Source organism: Hypanus sabinus, chromosome 1 (genome assembly GCF_030144855.1).
Source record: "Hypanus sabinus isolate sHypSab1 chromosome 1, sHypSab1.hap1, whole genome shotgun sequence".
Lineage (NCBI taxonomy): Eukaryota > Metazoa > Chordata > Chondrichthyes > Myliobatiformes > Dasyatidae > Hypanus > Hypanus sabinus.
The window spans coordinates 126,757,922-126,781,782 of NC_082706.1; the positions used below are offsets into that span (position 1 = coordinate 126,757,922).

The 23,861-nt window shown below is 41.4% G+C and overlaps 1 protein-coding gene across 2 annotated transcripts in view; it reads right to left on the minus strand.

The window, feature by feature from the left end:
• Nucleotides 1-23,861, minus strand: part of lama1 (laminin, alpha 1) — a 340,811-nt gene that overhangs the window by 240,274 nt on the left and 76,676 nt on the right. For both annotated transcript variants that reach the window (XM_059975999.1, XM_059976007.1), the window contains one exon: nucleotides 1,822-2,064. In XM_059975999.1, the coding sequence (XP_059831982.1) occupies nucleotides 1,822-2,064 (243 nt within the window). The remainder of the gene's footprint in view (nucleotides 1-1,821; nucleotides 2,065-23,861) is intronic.

Consider the following 23,861-nt stretch of genomic DNA (forward strand, 5'->3'; position numbering starts at 1 on the left):
AGCTAACTTTCTTTTCCGTCTGGCCATGTTACAGCCTTCTGGATTCCACACTGATTTTACAATTTATTGCTCTGCATCAGTTGCCTATCAGAGATAACTGGTTCAGTGTGCTTGCTTCTTTGCCTTCACAGATGCTGCTTGACCTGACATATTGAGTTCCTTCAGTACTCTGATTCTTCCCCCTTTCTGTTCTTATTTTCTCTGGGAGTAGAGAACACATACAGTTGGGAATATTTTCCTGCTCTGCATTCTTCAAGTTTTCAAGCTGCCTACTTCCCCAACTGCTCCCATTCAGACAACGTTGTTTACAATTTATCCCTATCATCATCCTGGTTTACTCTACCACAGACATCCACCCTCTCTCACCATCTCTGCAGTTTAAATGAGCTTCTTTGGCTTTCTTCCCAGTTCTGAAGAGGGCTCTTCAACTTGAAATTATAATTTTGTTTCTATTCCATTGATGCAGCCTGACCTGCAGAGTATTTTCTGTTTTTACTCTCGATTTCCAGCATTTGCACTTCATATTTCTGATTTTCACCTGAATGCAGAGGTGGGCTTGCATTGAAATCTACTTCTGGAAAACAGTCCATTTATCTCAACATGCACATCCCCACCACTACAGCGTTCATCAGCACAATTGCCTTTGTGAAGTTCATCTAGCATTTCTTGTAGAGTGCTTGATAGTGACCTTTTTCTGCCCAATTCCATCTGTTGATGAGTCATAGAGCGCTACAGCACAGAATCAGGGCCTTCTGCCCATCTAGTCCATGCTAGCCTGATCTACTGCCTCATCCCATCTACCCGCACCCAGACCATAGCCCTCATACCTCTCTCATCCATGTACCTATTCAAACTTCTCTTAAGTATTGCAATTGAACCCACCATCTACCACTTCTGGCAGTTCATTCTACAACACCTTCTGAGTGAAGAAGTTTCCCTTCAGGTTACCTTTAAAAATTGCAGCTTTCACCTCCAGTAAAAGTTTGACTTCTAGCTCTAGCCTCACCCAACCTCTGTGGAAAAAAGCCTGCTTGTATTTACCCTTATCTATACCTCTCAATTTTGTATACCTCTATCAAATCCCCCATTCTCCTAGGCTCCAGGAAACAATGTCCTAACCTATTCAACCTTTCCCAATAACTCAGGCTCTTGAGTCCTGGAAAAAAAATTTCTGTATTCTTTTAAGCTTATTGGTATCTTCCCTGTAGATAGGCGAACTGCACACATTATTCAAAAATTGGCCTCAGCAATATTTAATCCAACTTCAACAGAACATCCCAATTCCTGTACTGAGTGATGAGTGATCCATCAAAACCCCATTTTAAGATGCACCTTCCAGCAGGTATTTGCTATCTTTCTATGAAGAAACTGGATTGGGGAGCATGACTATGAGAATAAGTTGAGTGAACTCGTCCTTTTCTCCTTGGAGCGACAGAGGATGAGAGGTGACCTGATAGAGGTGTATAAGATGATGAGAGGCATTGATCATGTGGTTAGTCAGAGGCTTTTTCCCAGGGCTGAAATGGTTGCCACGAGGACATAGATTTAAGGTGCTGGGGAGTAGGTACAAAGGAGATGTCAGGGGTAAGTTTTTTTTACACAGAGAGTGGTGAGTTTGTGGAATGGGCTGCCAGCAACGGTGGTGGAGGCGGATACGATAGGGTCTTTTAAGAGACTTTTGGATAGGAACATGGAGCTTAGAAAAATAGAAGGCTATAGGTAACCCGAGGTAATTTCTGAGGTAGGGACATGTTTGGCACAACTTTGTGGGCCGAAGGGCCTGTATTGTGCTGTTGGTTTTCTATGTTTCTATGACATTACCTCTCCATGCTCCAGTGGGACGAGTCTGGAATAATAAGAAGTGCAGATCACTTCATTATCTCTTTTGTAGGTTGGCGGCCCGATTCGAGGTGCGATGTTGTAGCGAGTCAAGCACTCAGTATCACTTGTGGCGTAGTATTGCCATGGTTCAAACGTAACGCCATCGATTGAACGCTCCAAAACCCAGTTGCCAGGACGTGGGGAATTTGCTGCTTTAATTATAACATAGGCGACTTGAAAAACCTAAACAAGAGAAAGAAATGCAAATCAAACATGCTTACAAATAACTGTGTTTAAAAATATTCGGCTGTTGGTGTGAGCTTTTGCAATTAGCTCCATTTAAAATAATACATCACTTGCAACAAATATCCAGAAGATCCAATTCTGATTATCACTGAATGACACTACCTGGAATGTTCACAATTAGTTACAGCATTTCAAAAGTATAAATAAATGAGCAAAAATGACTGACAACACGTGACAAATTTTCAGATTTATTTCAGATTACCTGCAACTGTTGAATCTAGTGCTAGAAGTAAAAACAGACTTATATTGACAAAGCACCCAGCACAACCATTGGAAGAATCCAAAAGCTCTTTACAGATAAGCACTATAATGGTAATCAACTTGCTCCCACAAAGATCAAACTGAAAATTGCCATATATATTCAGTTTTAGTGATAGCATTAAGGGATAAAAATTGGCCAGAATCCTGGATGTAACACCTATCACATTCTGAAACAATGCAATGGGAGATTTTACATCCACTCAAGAGCCCCAGATTAAGCCTCAGTTTAACATCTGCCACAGAAGCAATTTGTCAACCTTACTTCTACCACTTAATAAAATCTTGACTGACCTGATCTTGGCCTTGCGCCGCAGTCCTGCCTATTACCCATGACTGCTGACTCCCCTACAGACCAAAACTCCCATCTATAGCAGCCTTGAATAATTTCAATTATTCATCCACCACATCCCTCTGCAGTAAAGACTTCAAAGGATTTAAAGCCCTATATAAAATAAAAAGCACATCATCTCATTCCTAAATAGGTAATCCATTATCCTGAAACAAGTTCTAGAATCACTTATGAGGAGAATCAACATCTCAATATCTCCCCTACCAAGCTCTTACAGATCAAGAACAACTATCATTCATCAAAAGACGAATATGTCTCGGCCTGATCTATTCAACCTTTCCACATAAGACAGTCCCTTCATCCATGAATCAACCTGATAATTACACTCTCAACTACCTCTGATGTGGGCACACTAATGCTTAAATAGAGGCCAAGACTTCTCTCAGAATTCAGCTGAACAGTCTCACGAACACTCAGGAAATTTGTAGCAAGACTTCCTGCTTTTTTATATTCAATAAAGGTGTCACTCCATTAGTTCTCCTGGTCTACTGGAGTGCTGACTTTATGAGGATTCACAGATCCTGCAGCATTTTGCAGCCTCTCTACAATATTGTATATTTCCATTCTTCCTTTCCAAGTGAACAAACTCTTCATTTCCCCATATTATTCTTCATCTGCCAATTTTCCCCATAAACTTAATCTATTCAAATACCTTTGCAGACTTTTTGTACTCTCCTCATCACCTACTCCCCCACCTTTCTTAGTATCAGTTGGAAATTTGGCTATGCTATATATTCAGTTCCTTCAAGAGAGTCATTAATAAAGTTTGTCAATAGCTACGGGCCCCAAACTATTCCCTGTAGCACCTCATTAATTACAGCTTTCCACCCTGAAAATTACACAACTCTCTGTCTCCTGTTAATAAGTCTTCTTCGCCTGCTAACATAGTTCCCAAAGCACTATAAACTATAACCTGATCCATCTCAAGCCGTACATTTTGGGATTCTAAATACACTCTATCTAGTAGCTTTCTTTTAACCACCCTGCTCTAACAAATCTTTAAACATAATTTTCCAGCTATAAAACCACAATTACTCTACTTGATTGTATCACAATTTTCAAAATGCCCTATTTCTAGATTCTTAATTATGGATCGCAATAATTTCCCAAGGAAGATATTAGGTTAACTGGGCTGCCTTGTGTCTCCCTTTTCTTCTGATTACAGCATTATGGCTATCTGTGGGTAGGATTGAACAGTCGATGCTTCAGGCTGAGGCTTTTCATCAATAACTCCTTATGAAGTGCCTCAGCCCAAAGCAACTGCATTTCTCTCCAGATGCTGCCCGACCTGCCGAGTTCCTCTCGCATTTTGTGTGTATTATTTGGGATTTTCAACTTATTTAGAATCTTGTGTCTGTGGTTATGGTTTTCCAATTTGCTAGGAAAGTTTCCCGAATGTAGGAAACTGGAAAGCTATGATCAATGTTTCTATCCATCATGTCTGCAGCCACTTCTATTATGACCTTAGCAGCCAAAAATCAGCTCCAACAACCTGCTCCACCAGAAGTTCACTTGGGTGGAAGAGCATCCTTTTAGGTTTCCATGTAGAACACTCTTGGCTTGAGGTGTCCAAGGAGCAGTGCTGCTCAGTGAGCCACAGATGATAAGCAAAATCTAAAATCACAAACAAGAGAAATCCAAGCCACACACACAAAATACTAGAGGCAGCATCTACAGAAAAGAGTACAGTCAATGTTTCAGGCCAAGACCCTTCAGCAGAAGTGGACAAAAAAGATGAGTAGATTTGAAAGCTGGGGGGAGGGGAGGGAAGTAAAATCTACAATGTAAAAATCTTCCATTTGTACTGTATGAATCCCCATAATTGAACTAAAGGAAGATACACTGCTCCATAAGGTCTGGGGACCTTTTATCGAGTACTTTCATAACCTTCCTCTTGACTAGGAAAATGTTTTGAAAAACTAACAAAAAAAATTTTTAAAAAAAGGAAGATACACTGCATCCAGTTGTTAATGAATACCATGAAACTTTTTTTTCTTTTTTGTTAGGCTTCAGTAAAAATTAAGGGAGAATTCATGTAAAGTTGTATTGCCATAATTCAGATCACTCATAAGCTGAAAAGCCCTCATTGAGTAAAATGAACAATTCCTTGTGTTTTTGTTTATTTTGTGTTAGATTTCTAGCAGTTGCTGTCCAACTTCCATCAGAAAGGAGGTAACATATTGCAGTATCCCTGTGAGGACTACCAGACTCAAAAACAGTTACTTTCACCACAAACTCCATCAATCACTTTGTGCTCAGCCTGGCATCACTTAATGGACATAAGGTGAATTAAGTTACGTAGATAATACGGATAATATTTAACCATATTATCTATCTATGTAGAATCTTGAATCTTGAAACTCCCCACCTTAATCAGAATTAGCCCATTTTAGGAAAGCCTTTGCCATCATCTTTCAATTTGATTTTGATTGCTTGCAGTTTGAAAGAATAAACAAAAGTATAAAATCTCAGCATGCAACATTTTCTAAATAAAATATGGTTGGAAAAATGTTTTAAAAGTCAAAGGGATAAAAAGATACCAACTAAAATAATGAAGGGAAATACCAGGAATGATTTTCTAGGCCCAGCACAAGAAGAAGTTATCTCATGCTTGATCTTCACTGTGTCACCAGGGCCCAAGAGCATTGAAATTTTCTGTGTTTTGACTCCTCCACCAACATGAAAACAGGATGCAATTTAACATAGGCTGCCAAGGGATCTAACAGCTCTTCCTGCTGGAGATCAAGTGGAGCAGAGTGTGGTGGCACACAGAGACTCTGAACGTTATACCAGAGTATAGGAAGAGTAAAATTCTTTCACCACGAGTGTAATTCCTTCTCCTTTTAAGCTACTTCAGAGAAATCCCAGATCCCTGGAGCTATCCATGGCATTTGTTATTCACATTCCCCCGAAGAGGACCCACCCCTCCTTATTTTAGCTGCTGGACTTTTCCCATGACTCAACTTCATTGAGAAAAAGACCATCACAGCTTCATGTCTTCACTTAAGTGTAAAACTACACTGCTGAAATGAACCAAATAAATAAACACGTAACATGCACACACAATTAAGTACTAAGAGGATATATCCATTCGGTGATGGGAAAGCAAAAAGGATCGAAATCTCATATGGTGTAAATAACTTTTTTACTTTGTGTATTTTTTTAATTTCTTACAGCTGCACTGGTTTAAATTGTCTCTTCACCATTTCAGAGAATGCACAGACAACAGTCAAATCTGCCCATTTAACTCTGGAATTTAAGCAGGCAAAAAGAGCATTACTTCGATATCTATGCTTAGATTTGAACAAAATGGACCTGGCATTTTCACCCCGCTGAGTAGATATACAATAAACATTCCTGATGAAAGGCTTCCTGACACTAACAGAGTCAGTCAGGTAATCACTGTAACAGGGAAACAGTTCCCACAAGAAGCAGCCTATAGAAGGCTTTAAGTGCCATTGGTGAGGGAGTTTAACTCATCCAAAATGTCATTTGAAACCCAATCCATCAGGACATTCTTGACATTTTTGGAGATGCCCAAACAGGAACTCTGTTGACAAATGGCAATGACCTCTGACCTGTAGCAGTGATTACTTTGGAAAACTGAGAAGCACGTATCAAAGTGCAGCTACCATTCAGCATCCCATCATACTCAGAGGTGTTTGCTTAAGAAACTCCTTCCTTCATTCCTCTTTCCCTCAACCTTACCTGCATTTTTATTTCATGCTTGTAAATTACTTTAGTGGTTTATACCTTAAGCATTTTTAACCTGGAGTGATCACTATACACCTCTATACACTAAACTATACACTATAAACTATACACCTCTAATCCTACTGTAATCACTCTCTCAGACTCATGAACAGACTTCTTGGATGATAACATGGACTCCTGACCTTCCAATCAACTGTTGTGATCTTTCACTTCATCATTTACTGTACAAGCACTGCATCTTTTTGGTAGCTTTTACATTTCATTTTGCATTGTTATAGGTTTACCTGATTTTACCTCAATGTACAATCATCTGATCAGTATAAACAGAATGCAAGACAAGCTTTTTCAATGTACTTTGAAACATGGGACAATAATAAATCAATACAATATAGTGCAAACAGCCGCGCATCTCACAAGAGCATTGTTCACAAAAAGTGATTCCCAACCATGTTATTGTAATTTGTAGTATATTTTATGTACTGCATTGCACTGCTGCCACAAAAACAACTTTCATGGCATATGTCAGTGATAATGAAACTCATTCTGATTCTGATAATTAGATTAAATTCAAGAATCAGAGAAAGCTTAGAACCATATGGGTTTTGATTAGATTACAAAGGTAGAAACTGTGCCATAAATGAGAGATCTGAAACAGTGGTGGCAATTAACTGGAGGCTAAAGTTCATCCCTGAGCATTACTAATGACAGAACAAAGGGCTGATATGGGCAACAAACTCAAACACTGGAGACACAAAAGACTGCAGCTGCTGGAATTTGAAGCAACACACAAATTACAGGAGGAATTTAGCAGATCAGCTAGTATCTATGGAGGGGAATAAACACTCAACATTTTGGTTTGAGACCCTCAATTGGACTAAATAAAGGGTCTCAAGAGAAGTCTTAACCGGAAACATTGACTGTCTATTCCCCTCCTCAGATGTGACCCGACCTGTGGAGCTCATCCTGTATGTAACCCATAAACAACCCCAGAAGCCCGGCCACCAGAAAGTGTATGAGGTTCAGCCTGAGGATAATGCTCCATTTTGAGTCCTGCTCATCATTACCCTCCACAAAGCTAAAACTGGGACCGGAGTTTGAGTAAAACACTGTATCCTACCAAATGCCCAGGTGCCAAGGTACAATCCCAGTCCTTAGAACAATTTGTTTTATGGGAAGGATGTAATAGAGAAATGGAGGTCATTTAAAGGTGAAATTTTGAGGGTACAGAATCTTTATTTTCCTGTTAGGTTGCAAGGAAAGGTTAAAAGTTTGAGAGAGCCATGGTTTTCAAGGGATATTGGAAAATTGGTTAGGAAAAAGAGAGAGATCTATAATAAATATAGGCAGCATGGAATAAATGAGGTGCTCGAGGAATATAAAGAATGTAAGAGGAATCTTAAGAAATAAATTAGAAAAGCTAAAAGAAGATACGAGGTTGCTTTGGCAAGTAAGGTGAAAATAAATCCGCAGGGTTTCTACAGTTATATTAATAGCGAGAGGATAGTGAGGAATAAAATTGGTCCCTTAGAGAATCACAGTGGACAGCTGTGTGTGGAGCCGAAAGAGATGGGGGGAGATTTTGAACAATTTCTTTTCTTCAGTATTCACTAAGGAGAAGGATATTGAATTGTGTAAGGTAACAGAAACGAGCAGGGAAATTATGGAAACTATGACGATTAAAGAGGAGGAAGTACTGGCGCTTTAAGAAATATAAAAATGGATAAATCGCCGAGTCCTGACAGGATATTCCCTAGGACCTTGAGGGAAGTTAGCATAGAAATAGAAGGGGCTCTGACAGAAATATTCCAAATGTCATTAGAAACGGGGATGGTGCCAGAGGATTGGTGTATCCTTCATGTGGTTCCATTGTTTAAAAAGGGTTCTAGGAGTAAACCTAGCAATTATAGGCCTGTCAGTTTAACATCAGTGGTGAGTAAATTAATGGAAGGTATTCTTAGAGATGGTATATATAATTATCTGGATAGACAGGGTCTGATTAGGAACAGTCAGCATGGATTTGTGCATGGAAGGCCATGTTTGACAAATCTTATTTAATTTTTTGAAGAGGTTACGAGGAAAGTTGATGAGGGTAAAGCAGTGGATGTTGTCTATATGGACTTCAGTAAGGCTTTTGACAAGGTTCCGCACAGAAGGTTTGTTAGGAAGGTTCAATCGTTAGGTATTAATATTAAAGTAGTAACATGGATTCAACAGTGGCTGGATGGGAGATATCAGAGAGTAGTGGTGGATAACTGTTTGTCAGGTTGGAGGCCGGTGACTACTGGTGTGCCTCAGGGATCTGTACTGGGTCCAATGTTGGTTGTCATATACATTAATGATCTGGATGATGGGGTGGTATTGGATTAGTAAGTATGCAGATAATACTAAGGTAGGCGGCATTGTGGATAATGAAGCAGGTTTTCAAAGCTTGCAGAGAGATTTAGGCCAGTTAGAAGAGTGGGCTGAACGATGGCAGATGGAGTTTAATGCTGATAAGTGTGAGGTGCTACATTTTGGTAGGAATAATCCAAATAGGACATATATGGTAAATGGTAGGGCATTGAAGAATGCAGAAGAACAGAGTGATCTAGGAATAATGGTGGATAGTTCCCTGAAGCTGTAATCTCATGTGGATAGGGTGGTGAAGAAAGCTTTTGGTATGCTGGCCTTTATAAATCAGAGCATTGAGAATAGGAGTTGGGATGTAATGTTAAAATTGTACAAGGCATTAGTAAGGTTGAATTTGGAGTATTGTGTACAGTTCTGGTCACCAAATTATAGGAAAGATGGCAACAAAATAGAGAGTACAGAGAAGATTTACTAGAATGTTACCACGGTTTCAGCACCTAAGTTACAGGGAAAGGTTAAACAAATTAGGCCTTTATTCTTTGGAGCATCGAAGGTTGAGGGGGGACTTGATAGAGGTATTTAAAATTATGAGGGGGATAGATAGAGTTGACATGGTTAGGCTTTTTCCACTCAGAGTAGGGGAGATTCAAACAAGATGACATGAGTTGAGAGTTAGGGGGCAAAAGTTTAGGGGTAACATGACAGGGAACTTCTTTACTCAGAGAGTGGTAGCTGTGTGGAACTAGCTTCCAGTAGAAGTGGTAGAGGCAGGTTCGGTATTGTCATTTAAAGTAAAATGGGATAGGTATATGGACAGGAAAGGAATGGAGGGTTATGGGCTGAGTGCAGGTAGGTGGGACTAGGTGAGATTAAGAGTTCGGCACGGACTAGGAGGGCCGAGATGGCCTGTTTCCAGGCTGTAATTGTTATATGGTTAAATGTAATCTCTCAGAGGGGGGTGAATCTCTGGAATTCTCTGCTCCAGAGGATAGTGGAGGTATGATTATCAAATATAACTAAGAGGGAAATAGATAAATATTTGAAAGATTGGGAAATTAAGAGTTATGGGGAAATGATACAGGAGTTCCGACCAGCAAAGGTCAACTATTTGGAGAGCTGGGGTGAAATTGGGGAGAACCATATGGGATTTGTACAGTGACAGTCAACTCAGACTTGTTCAGAATCAGAATCCAGTTTATTATCACTAGCATGTGTCGTAAAATTTGTTAACTTAGCAGCAGCAGTTTAATGCTATATATAATATTGAAGAAAAAGTAAATAAATGACGGACTGAGGGGCCTGTTTCAACATTGTATGATCTATGAAACCAGGGCAGAATATGAGGTACTATTAAAATATAACTAAACTGGGACTTTTCTCTGAAACTTTGGTGAAGTGTGCACATGATGAACAAAAGTCAGATTAAGAAATAGGTTTATTCAAATTCCTGGTAGGTCTGCAGCTCAACTATATTCTCCTACTTTTGCTCCATTGGATCCTAGGAAACAAGACCTGGAACTGTTCTTGGGAGGAGACTGGAGTTGCGGTTAGTGTGTGAATCACAGCAGGCTGAATAGAGGCGGGAGGCATACTGGGGAGTAACACATTCTGACAATGTGGGCTGCTGCCACATTGTTTCACTGCACCAGAATAAAACAATTTTCACACACATCTGAAGCAAACAAAAAGACAGCTGTTACAATCTACTGGTTCTCTGCTGAAGGCCAGTGGGGCCAGCAAGGAAGTGGGATGTGAAACATTCAAGGACAGCACAACTCTCTATATTATGCAGAGTTCACACACAAGAGTTAGATTGTGATGTTTACCTACAAATTTAAATACAAGTAAACCGAGGAACACAGAAAGCTCCCCGAGTACATTCATCCCATCAAAGCATTATTGCAACACAGGAGGTGGCCTGTTAATCCACCCCCTCCATGCCAGCTATGCCAGCTGCTTATACAATCTATTCCATCCCACTCCCCTGCTCTTTCAATGTACTCCTGCAATTTTTGACCCCCGCCCCCATGCCTATCCAAACCTATGTTAAATTACAACACGTCTCATCACTAATTCTAGTCCCAACACACTCTGATCTGACACTACAGTTTAAAATTATCAACTGAAGTCTTCACCGACAGATTTCATGACAGGTTCACTAACTGAAAAGAGAGGCTACATTTAAACCCATGTTTATGTGTGTGCGGGATCTGCGAACTCGTTCTGCTCAACTCTGACACTGCTTCATTTCTCTTTTTTATTGTCTTAGAACAGTACAGTACAAGAACAGGACCCTTGGCCCACAATGTTGTGGTGAACCAGTTAGTAATCAAATGGCCAACTAAACTAATTTCCTCAGCCTACTCAATGTCCATATCCTTCCATTTTCCTCACATTCTTGTGTCTAACAAAACGTCTCTAACAAGTCTCTCATGTATCTGCCTCGACCACCAGCCAAGGGAGCACATTCCAGGCACCCACCACACTCTTGCCCCTCATCGCTGAAATTACCCCTCCTCATCTGGCATTAGACATTTCAACCCTGGGAGAAATGCACTGTCTGTCTGCTCTATGTCTTTCATGATCTTCTAAATTTCTATCAGATCTCCCTTCAGCCTCCACTGTTCCAGAAGAACACAGGTTTTTCCAACCTCTCAATATAGCATACGCCCTCTAATCCAGGCAGCATCCTGGTAAACCTCTTCCCTACCCTTTCCAAAGCTTCAACACCCTTCCTATAATGGGGTGACTAGAACTGAATGCTGTACTCCAAATGCAGCCTAACTAGTTTTATAAGTTATTCGCAGAGTAGTATGTGGTATACTTATACAAGAGGAAAAAAGATTTAGCAAAGTCATTCCAGAGTTGAGGGACTTGGCAGACAAAGAACTAGCATTGAACAAAGACAGAGTAGCTCAGGATTTGTTGGAGAAGCAGCTATTGCAGAGGGCAGCAGGAATAGTAGGGTGGGCGATAGGGAGGGGCATGACCAGGACAGAACTGGAGAAAAGGAGACGGGAATATCAGCAGTGAGGCACTACCAGACATAGATCCAGGATGGATCCGCAAACAGGGAATGTTGAGGAGGTTATGGAGTTGGTCAAAGTGTGTGCAAGCCTTGTGAAAAAGATAGAGGGGCCTCAAAATTTCCTTCCTTACCATTTTCCCTGTCAAAATGTTTGTGTTAATATAAGATGAGAAATCTTACTTCTTGCTCAGATCAATATTTTCACTAAAATAATCAAAAGGAAGATTTTTGGGTCTTTGCTGGACATAGTTTTCTTTGGAAGCAAACTGCATATTTAAACATGAGCTTTAGAAAACACCCTCTGAGAGCAGATGTCAGTCTAGTTGTTACCTGGGGGGCAGCTCGACCCCATGCCAGATTTTGAAGTGATCCCAGTAATATGAAATACAGATGCACCAGGTCACTGGGTTACAATGCAGAAAAGTTCACACACTGTAGGAAACTAATCTGAGTGAAGAATTTGCTCCTTCTGCCTGGATAAACCGGGGCACATTCCCTAGCACTTCTGAATCCACACTCATTATCAAAAGGTTGTATTGGTTTTAACCACAAGACACAAGTTAAATATTCCTAGCCTGGCTCTTAGAAAAGAACTGCATGAAGAACGGTTAATAATAATAAATACTTTATTGATCCTGAGTGGGAAATTCTATCGTTACAGCAGCAACATTTAAAAACACACCTGATAGTGTGAAGACTTAACTAATAAAGTACAGAATAATATTATACACAATAATTCACCAATGTGCAGTAATTTACAATAATGTACAATAATAATAAAACAGAGACTACTGTACTTTGATGTGTGTTCTTCTGTCACACTGAGATGAACTGTTGCATATGCTTATTGCATTTGAAAGAAAAGACTTTCTGTAGCCACCCTTGTGACAGCGGAGCTGAGTGAGTCTGTTCGAAGCAGAGCTCCGCTGCTTATTCAGTAGGTCATGGAGAGGATGTGCCAGATTGTCCATATTGGTCAAATGCAGCCCAGAATCCAAGCAAATAAGTAAGTTTCATGACATTAGCAGAAAATTTTAATATATATAAATTCACAGAATGCTCCTGGGAGGCCTCATCACCTATAACTACCACGATAAAGAAGCAACTACAATGTTTTGTTACTGAAGTGATTTAGACCAGCCTGGTTAGAGATGTCAAATTTCCTCCCCCGTGCTATTATTGGGTTTTAAATAATCTAACAACCATTTTTTGGTCAAATTATGGATACAAAAATTTAAACCCAAAATGGAATTTAAACCAGTTCGGCAGAGAGGTGCAACTATAAACCTTGCTGCCTCACAACTCCAGTAACCCAGGTTCAATCCTGGCTTCAATGCTGTGTGGAGTTTGCACATTTTATCTGTGACCACATGGGTTTCCTCAGGTGCTCTGGATCCTTCCCACCTCCTAAAGACTTGCCAAGTGAAGGTCAACTTGTCACTAAAAGCTGTCGTTCGTACAGGAGGGAGAATCAATAAGGTGCTACCACATAGATAAGAGGGAATAGCTTACATGGAAGGAAGTGGAGGAAGGCGAATGATGTTTTACTCCTCCTCTGTTGTAAGAAAATATGAATGATCTTCACACTAAGATCATTTGTCAAGGATAATCAGGTGCCAATGATACTCGAAGCCATACCTCCAAAATCAAAACAATTGTCTGCCTGTCATTTTTACAGCACAAGTTGCCCCTTTACATTTAAGTAACAACTGGTACTACCTATTACAGCTAATTCTCATTCTCTCCTCTCTGCCCCTCCAGCCAACAGCTTGGGTCTGCAAGACCTGTAGAATTTCTCAGCAACTTCTCCACCCTGTTTTACACCTAATTCCCCAATCTGTCATCTGTCTTCCTGCCCTACCAATCGTCATCTTGGGTCTTCATGTCCTTCCCCATTTATCAAGCTCTTTCCTTAATGGCCCTCTCCTCAACACTCATCAAATCCACCTTGTATGCTGTCTCAGCCTTTAATATTTCTCCTTCATTTTCCCCAATCGCCTCCAGCCTTTGCCAGGTCACTTTCATGCAACAGACTCTCTGTTGAGTCCTTAATTCTGAACATCTGCTCTCTGCCAGCCTTTAACATGCTTCTGCAATGTCTATCTCACTTGCCCCTAAACTCCACCTACAGTCTTACCTGCATCACTGCACAACTCCTTCAGAACTCGGTTACGCCAGCCCCTGCAATCTAAACAAATTGGTTTGGCTTCTGCTTCAACAATGATCGCCACCTGTGAACAGTGTCACAGGTAATCAGCCAGTCTATAACGTTATGGGCAGCTAGGCTTTTCTACCTGTATTACCATCTACTGAAAGAACTGGACTCCGATTAAACAAGGAACCAATCATCCTGTTTAGCAAGCAAGGAAAAAGTGACTAGGAAAAGGCTCCTGGACAGAGAAGAACTTACCGAAAAGCAGCATATGCAAACTCTAAAATGTAATAGTAGAAAATATATTAACTAGGCTGCATTATGTTAAGAGAATCAAAATTGGCAGCACAGCGGGTAGTGCATTGCTATTACAGCTCGGAGTGCTCAGTTGTTCAGGGTTCAATCCCAGCGCCGTTCTGTATGCTCTCCCCATGGAATGTGCGGGCTTTCCCGGCGTGTCCTGGTTTCCTCCCACAGTCCAAAAACATATGGGGCAGGCTGATTGGTCATTGTAACTTGTCTCGTGATTAGGTTAGGGTTAATTGGGGTTGTGGGGCGGTGTGGCTTGAAGGCCTGAAAGGGCCTTCTCAACACTGTGTCGCTAAGTAAATAAAGTTTATCATCACTGACCGATGTTGTGACGTTTGTTATTTTGTGGCAGCGGTCCAGTGCAAGACATAAAAATTACTGTCACAATAACTAAGTAAATAAGCAGATGGACAGATAGATGGTGCAAAAGAGGAAAAGTGAGGTCGTGCTCATGGACCACTCAGAAACTGGATGGCAGAGGGTAAGTTTAAATAGGCACCACTGTTGGCACAGACACTGTGGACCAAAGGGCCTGTCCCTGTGCTGAATTGTTTCTACGTTCATGGGGGGACATGGTGAAGTTTTTAGAAGGCAAAGAAGTGGAGTAAATCTAGATGAAGGAGATGGGCTGAATGTGGAGGAGGAGAATGAGATATCACTCAAGGCATCAAAAAAATCTAAGGTAAACTTAAACATTTCTGTCTACATTTGGAAACTCTTGTTAGGCACCAGACACAGAGAGTTTGAGTGGTTATTTTTAAGCCATTTATTCTCTGTTTGCGTGTTAAGATCCCTCTGTGCTCATCACACATATATCTGGCTGCACTGGGAATAAGTCCTGCTTGCACCAAGTTTTTTCTCCCTGTTCCATCGCTGAAGCAGCATAATCACGCCATGAAAACGGTAGTTGATGCAGCTCATTCTAAATCCTTCTTCAACAATGAATCAGGGCAAATTATTCTTTTCACTTCAATCAGCACAGCTCAGATAAAAGAAATCAATCCTGACTCCTTGCAATTCCAAGTTAGAGATTTGCAAAACAGCACACGCAGTTCAGTATTCAGGCATCCATCAAATGGACTCCTTTTTAATTCGGAGTTGAATGGCTTGCTTTCTTCTTTCTCTGTCAACATTGTCGTTTTTTTCGTTGTGCTATCTACCACTTTTCCCCCTCATGCCGTTTCCTAAATGAACCAAGTCAGACTACAGGTTGGGCTGGGCTTGAAGGTGGTATAGCCAGTATTTTTTTCTCTCTTCACTGTCTTATATAATTTACGTAAATTTATATTTTGTATGCTGTCTATTTACATGCCTGTGACGCTGCCAAAAGCAGATTTTTCTTTGTATCTGTACCTCATCGCACTTCTGCACCTGACAGTAAACTTAACTTGACTCGGGTTCCTTTGTAACCCGGCTCAGAGACCTGCCCCGGTGTTTCCAGCAGTATGTCAACAGATGAACTGCAAGGAGGCAGCATGCGATTCACGGTAAACCAATCAATTGATTCACTAATTAGTAAGCATCAGCTTCCCCCAGTTTCTCCTGAGGTAAAATGCAGGAATAGTTAAACATTAATTATGATCATAAACTCAATTCTCAGCAGTGAGGAGACTGGGCTCAACTGACAACGGATATACCCAAAAGTTGCCATTCTGGCTGGCTATAATGTAATGGATATTCCTACTTGCACAAAGTGGATTCACTTTATTCCAACATAAACCAGAGTCAATCCAAAGACTTGCCGCCAGTAACCCAATCCCCATGAAGTCTTAGATATTTACCATCACTGACTCATGACCTGCAATGGATCACAGTCCAGCAATGGTCCATTTTAAAATGTCACAATCTATCTTCAAAGTAAATCCTTCCTATAGTCATCCATGTTTTCCATGTTGCTTATGTTCTGGATCCTTGGGGCTATGGAAAACCTATTAACTGATTGTATCAACGTCTGGTATGGAGGGGCCACTGCATAGGATTTGAAAGAGCTGCAGAAAGTTGTAAACTCAGCTAGCTCCATCATGGGCACTAATCTCCCCAGCATTGGAGACGCCTTCAAAAGGCAACATCCCCACCCACCCTCTTCTCATTGCTACCATCAAGGAGGAGGTACAGGAGCCTCAACACACACACAATATTTCAGGGCCAGCTTCTTCCCCTCCACATCAGATTTCCGAAAGAACATTGAACTGATGAACACTTTCTCGGTATTTTGCCCCTTTTTTCATGTATTTGATTTATTTTTTATATATACTTATAGTAATTTATAGTTTTTATTATTATGTATTGCAATATATTGTTGTTGCAAAATAATAAATTTCACAACTTATGTTGGTGATATTAAACCCGATTCAGATTCTGATCCCTGTTGTAATTATGCCATCACTGGCAAAACTGTTTTGTGCTGCATGGTTCTTAAGCTCCAAAATTCAAAGTATGTATGCAGTATACAATCCTGAAATTCACCTTTTCCCTCAAACAGCCATGAAACAAAAAGCAAATCGCACAAATGAAGCTCCAGAAAACTTTTCTCTCTCCACTTCTTTCCTTTCAAGAGCATCTGCCATAATACCTCTTTTGAAACACCGTCATACCACAGTTACTTTCCCAAAGTATAATGGCTGACAATGCCTCCACTCACTAACCCACCACTCCACATACCCCACAATCACAACTTTATATATAGACAAAATCGTGTGTATTTATACCTATCGCAATTTTTTTTTTAAATTTTTGTGTTCTTTGTCTCATTGTGGATGTTTTTGTGTTGTATCAAATCCAGAAGTAACAACTAATTAATTCTTCTATGCACTTGTGTACTGGAAATGACATGAAACAATCTTGACCATAAAGCATGGCCTTTAGCCACCCTTCACATCTGCATCGACTGTCAAATAAATGGGACTAGCTAACCTAGTCAATGTGCTCCAGATGGAATGAAGGGCCTGTTTCCTTGTGTGTAGCACTATGGCCCTAAACTCCATTCATCTCAACTCTACACAACCACCCCTTAGATTCCACCACTTACCTACAGATTGGTGTCTTTGCGATGGGGGGAGGGAACTCGAAAAACCAGGCAAACCCTGCACGTTCACAGAGAGAACCTACAAAGTCCACACGGAAAGTGCTGAAGGTCAAGATTGAACCCAGGTCACTGGAGCTGCGACGGAGCAGATCTACTGAATGTGCCGCAGTGATACCTCAAGGTTTCACTGTTAAAATGTGTTCATTAATAGTCTTGTGAAATGCCTTGGAATATATTACTATGTTAAAAATGTAAATAAAACAAGGGCATTGAAGGTTAAACTCAACAGCCACCTAAAGAAGTCATTCGGGTTGCAAAACATTCTATTGTTTATTGGCTGAATGCGTCATCAGATACTCAGTATTGAGAGTGGCTAGTGCTGCCCAGGACTGCTTGGAAACCGCCTGCCTCTCTTCAAGGAAACAGTTTCATGGCAGGAGGAGGTATTCACTCATTGTCTCACTGCAGAACTCTGAAACAGGCACAGGAATATAAGAAAATTTGAGGTTATGGGTTATGTTGGATGAAGGGGTCAGATAGTAGAGCAGGCTTGTATAGGTCAGCACCATACGGTGGGCCAAACAGCCTATACTGTGTTGGACACTTCTACGTTCTATCTTCCAACTTAAAGAGATGTTGGTCTTTATGTTAGCTGCCTACTTTAAATTATCTCTCGTGTAGGTGAGAGATAGAATCTGGAGTGAACAGACGGGGATGAGGGGAGAATAAAATGGGATTCGTGGAGGGTTAGTGTAAATCAGTGCCAGGTGACTTCTTGGTGGGCTCCAGCCATTGCAAGAGATCGTTCGTAGGTGATGCGACATGAGGTTTAAACGGAGCTTGGGTGTGTTTGAGACTGCGAACATCACGAGAAGTTGTTTGTTGGTGATGCAGTGAGGTTTAAACGGAGCTTGGGGATGTTTGAGACTGCTCTCAGGATTTTTTGTCAAGCTGCAATCAGAATGATCTATTAGGCACTCATCCAAAGCCAATAAATGGAAAGGTGTAAGTGGAGTGGCCACTGTGGGAGTGGACAATGTCAGAGTGGTCAGGTTTTGTCTCAACAGGCTTGGGCAAACACAGGCAGAGGTTCTAAATAAGTTTCTAGCAAGTTACTTTTTCTGTTAGTACCTAGCTAATGTGCTGAGAATGGGTCCAGAGTTAGTGATATGTTCCTTGTGTGGGATGTCGGAACTTTGGAAGAACTCCAGTCTCCCCGATAACTACAGCTAAATGAAGATTTTTTTTTATTAAACAAAATATACTTTATTCAAAAATAAATTATATACAATAAACCATTCAATGACTTTCAATCCTTTACAACTGTTTCCATTGCGGTCTTTACATTTTCACACTTTTCACCACCCATGTGGCACTCTGTTATTCCATATTTACATACACTTGTTTAGAGGTATACACCCCGCCCCCCCCACCCCTCAGCTCCCACGAGACAAGAACCCTAGACTGTGGTCCTTCCCCATCAGGCCCTTGTGGTGGCTGCATCAAGTTTGAGTGCGTCCCTCAGCACGTACTCCTGCAGCCGAGAATGTGCCAGTCGGCAGCATTCCCCCACGGACATCCCCATGTGCTGGTAGACCATCAAGTTTCGGGCCAACCAAAGAGCGTCTTTAACCGAGTTGATGATCTGCCAGCCGCACCGGATGTTGGTCTCGGTGTGCATCACCAGGAACAGCCCATAGATCAGAGAGTCCTCTGTTACGCAGCTGCTGGGGATGAACCGCGACACTGTCCCTTCCATCCTCCTCCACAGTGTGCAAAGAGGTGGGTCACCGACTCCTCCTCTCTGCAGTCCTCCCGTGGGCAGAGGGGTGTGGAGACGACATTCTGGGCGTACAGGAGGGATCGGAATGGGAGGGCCCCTCTCACCACCAGCCAGGCGAGGTCTTGGTGCCTGTTGGTGAGGTCTGGCTGGCGATGAGGCATTTTGCCACATGAACTGGACGGTCTGCTCAGGGAACCCCCCCCCCCCCCCCCCCCCGTGTCCATCACGCCCTTCTCCTGCAGTGCCTGCAGGACCTTACGTGCTGACCACTGCCTGATGGCCCTGTGGTCAAAGGAGTTGACCTGAAAGAACTTCTCTACGAAGGACAGGTATGGCGGCAACGACCAGCTGACAGGAGTGTTGCGTGGGAAAGGGGTCAGACCCATCCTTCGTAGACAGGGCGACAGGTAGAACCTGGGCACATAGTGGTACTTGGTGCCCACGTACCTGGGATCCACACACAACTTGACGCAGCCGCACACTAAGCTGGCCATCAGGGTGAGGGCGACATTGGGGACATTTTTGCCCCCGTTGTCCAGGGACTCGTGCATGGTGGTCCATCTTGGATCTCCAGACGGATCTAAAGACAGCTTGGGTGATTTCCGAGCTGAAGGAGCGGGGGACTGGCCACACCTGCGCCAAGTACAGCAGCCCTGAGAGCACCTCACACCTGATGACCAGGTTCTTGCCCACTATCAATAGGCAGCTCTTTGGAGGCTATGTTAAAGTACCTGCAGTTCATACAGGAGAATGGGGAGGTGATCAATAGGAGGCCCAGGGAACTAATCACTCCTAAATGCAGGAGGCATGCACACGGTGACTGTCAATAGGTGCCCAGTGCAGAGTACCTTTGCAGCCATTCCCCATAATAATAAGTACACCACTTGGGATGCTGTTTGTGTTGAGGTGGTGGGGGGGGGGGGGGCGGTGGGAGAGAGACAATCTACCAGGGAGAAGAAACAGTGATAAAGTCTCTGGCCTGAAGTCTGGCTCATTGGCTCATTCGGGAAGGAGAGAGAAGAGCAGTGCAGTAGTGACAGGGGGTTCCAAAATTAGAGAAGCAAACAGCAGATTCTGGGGACATGAAAGAGACACTCAGATGGTACGTTGCCTCCCAGGTGCCAGGGTCTCAGATTGGGTCCATAGCATTCAAGAGAGGGAGGGTGGATAGCCAGAATATGTGGTACATATTGGTACCAACATCATAGGTAGGAAAAGGGAGGAGGTCGTGAAGAGAGAATACAGGGGTTTGGGTAGAAAGCTGAAAAACAGGCCTTTGTGGGTAGTAGTCTCTGGATTATTGCCTGTGCCACTGAGAATAAGTGAGATTCAGAATCCTGTTCACTGCAGACTTTGTGGGCCAAAGGGATTGTTCCTGTGATGTACTGTTCTGTTATATAATGACTGACCTAACACCAACTACTGTTCAGGATATACTGTTTCGACCTCCTCTACATTTTCTGCAGAGTATTCAATATAAAGATATTGAGGCATGTGGGTCATATTTTCAAACACCATTTTTTTACATATCCTATCTCAACTATCCCCCCAACTAATTTTATTAGGCAAAACAGGACTGTTTTAAAATTAGTTATTGGTTCTTTAGGATGGAGCTCAATTAAATACTACCCAGTAAGGCTTGTGCATTGTTTGTTGCAGTTTATAGCACTTTGCATGCAGTTCCTATCGATTACATAAAGAGTTAAAACCAGGCGGAGGGTAGATAGCTTAATCTTTGAGAATTCATCTCAAGGATTTGAACTGGAATCCAGCTGAGGGAAAACAGCCTTTGAACAGCCACTGATAATCATTACAGTTCCAAATGAAAAGTTGAATTATTCCACTGAGGTGCATGCAGCTGAGTTCATGGACTCAGACCGACCTCCCAGGAGAAAGAGATGCAGAGATATTTGAAATGAAAATGTCAGTTTTGCACAGGATAAGCCTGCTGCTTCTGGCTATACCATTCCAACATATGCTAATCACACCACATCTAAAGTGAACTGACAAATGGGTGGAGATGATTGCAATGGCAGAAAGTGATGTAATGTCTCACCAAGTGTATATCATTTCCAGATCAGCTGGTAAAGAGCAGGAGTCTCCTTAACAAGTAAGCTAAACCCCAAAATGACTGAATATTAATTTGATATGCAAAAGGAAACAAAACACAATAAATGTTCACAAACTGGGGAAGTGCAAATTTTAGATGAAGTTGGTAAGGGCCCTCCTTTGGCCTCATTGTCAACACAGCATCGCTCCCTAAAGTCAGAAATTTATACTGCACAAAACAAGGCTCATCTGGTCATGGTCACTAAGCTTCCCATCTAAGCTCATCCATTTGGCCTGCTTTTGACCCATATCCCTATAAATCTTCCTTATCTACCCATCTGCCTGAACCACTTCCTCTGGAGTCTCCTTCTAAATATGGAACACCCTCTAGAATGAAGTGAGAGGGGAAATGTTTAATAGGCTCTTATTCCTATTAAATCTCCCCCCCCCCCCCCACTTAAACCTATGTTCTCTAGTTCTTAATTCCTCTACCCTTGGAAAAAGACTTTGTGCTTCTACTTTATCAATGTGATTTTATATACCCCTCTAAGATAACATGATTAGATAAGATTTTTTTATACTCCAATGAATAAAGTCCTCACCTGCTCAAACTCTCTCTATAGCTCAGTTCCTTGAGTCCTGGTTACAATCTATATTAATTTATCTGAAATAAGCGAATGTTACATTTCTAAGTTTACTTCCAATTCTGAGTGCCCTAAACTTATTCACCAATCTCCACTGTGGCATCTAAAATCCAAGTACACCACATCCATTAGTTCACTTCTCACCTGCTCTACTACAGTAAATATATCCCAAAGAACTCCAACAAAGTAAACAAGCATTATTTGCAGAAATTCTTTTATATTCAGTTGTGCTGCTAGCAAATGGTCATGTATTGCAGTTTTCCATAACACTGTGCCACGTTATAAATGGAAGCGTCAAGAAACACAAATTGAAAAAAAAATTGCTTATTTATTCCACGTAAAATTACATGCGAGTGCATTTAATTCCATATTTCCATTTTCTAAAAAAGTTCTGAATGCTGTCAGGGCAAATTTCCATTATCTGAATAATTGTACCATAGGGGTTGCCTGCATTATTTTTAAAGTGCCTTGCTATTAAATCCTTAAGCATTGTTTCCAGAATTTTGCACATTAGAGGAGTTAGTTCCCCGTTTACCCTTTCTGTCTTTGGAATTACTCCCACCAGTTTTAAATACTAGGGTCATGTCTGGTACCTTCTAACCTACAGAATGCATTTCAGAATCTATAGAATTTTGGAAAACATGTACAATCTCTTTGCAACCAATTCAGAACACTGGGATAGAAGTGATAATACTCATGTTACAAGTGCATTCACTTTTCCAACAGCATTTTTCAACTGATACTAATTTCTTTTACTTCCTCAATTGCATTAGAACCTTGGTTCCGTTTTCTAGGAAGTTTTTTTGCATCTTCTTCTGTATATGTAGCCGAGAAAGTTTATTTCCTCTGCCAATTCCTTAATCTTCATTATCAATTCTCCTATTTCTATCTGTAAGGATCTAGCATATGTCCTAAATGGTCTTTTCACTAACCAAATACTGTAATATCTTTCAGTTTGGTTTTTGTTGTTTCAATCTAGTTTATTCTAACATTCTCTTTTCTATTTCTTTATCAGTACCTCAGTAACAATTGCTGAATTGTAGAATGTTCTTTATCCTCAAATTTCATTTTCTTCTGGTAATTTTATAAAACTTCTTCCTTTTCATTTAATGCGACTTTTAAGTTCTCCTATAATCCACTGATGGACCAATTTTCCAACATATATAAAGATAGGGTCCCTAAGGTTTTTGCGCAGTAATGCAGTAATTTTATGTATTGAACTCTACTGTTGCTGCATAAAAATCAAATTTTATGATCTATGTGAGTGATGATAAACCTGATTCTGATATGGGTATTATTGTGGACTGAGAGTGGGAAGGGGACAGGGAGAGGGGAATCGGGGAAAAAGGAAGGGAGAGCAGAGGGAACAGGAAGTACCAGAGAGACATTCTGTAATGATCAGTAAACTAATTGTTTAGAATCAAATGGCCTTGCCCAGTGTCTCAGGAATAGGTGTGTCTGCACCCATGTTCCACCTCCTCCATCCCTGGCACTCCACCTGTCTCACACCCCTCCCCGTTGTGCTCCATCCATTCCCAATACCCCTGGCTTCCACCAGATTAGCAAACTCGCTCTCCACTCCATGTTGACAAATACAGTGTTGTGCAGAAGACTTGGGCACCTGAAGACACAGACACAGACACACACACACAGAGTGCAAAGATGTAAGTTTTTTTAAACTAAGGTCTTGGTAGGCAATGGGTCAACACAGGCCAGTGGCTGCAATGAAAATGGGTGAATTAGATTGCTGAAGTACTCATTTTGGAATAAGTAAAGGTTCTTAGAGCTCTGAGATGTCAGTCGTGTTCCTTCCCTTGGGATATTGATGCCGACCATCTGCTGACTTAGAGATAGCAGAAACCGTATGCTTAGCCTTGGCCACAAATCAAACCAATTTTTCTTTCAAATGGCATCTGCACTTCAATATTGTTGCAAATCAGTGTGACTTGTTGAGCCTTGCTGCTTGACGGAAATGTTACATGAGAAACGAACGGAAATAATTTGTAGGGACTAAGCAGCCACTATTCTCCCTATTGTGTCCTTCGACTAGTTTATTGAGGGAAATACTGAT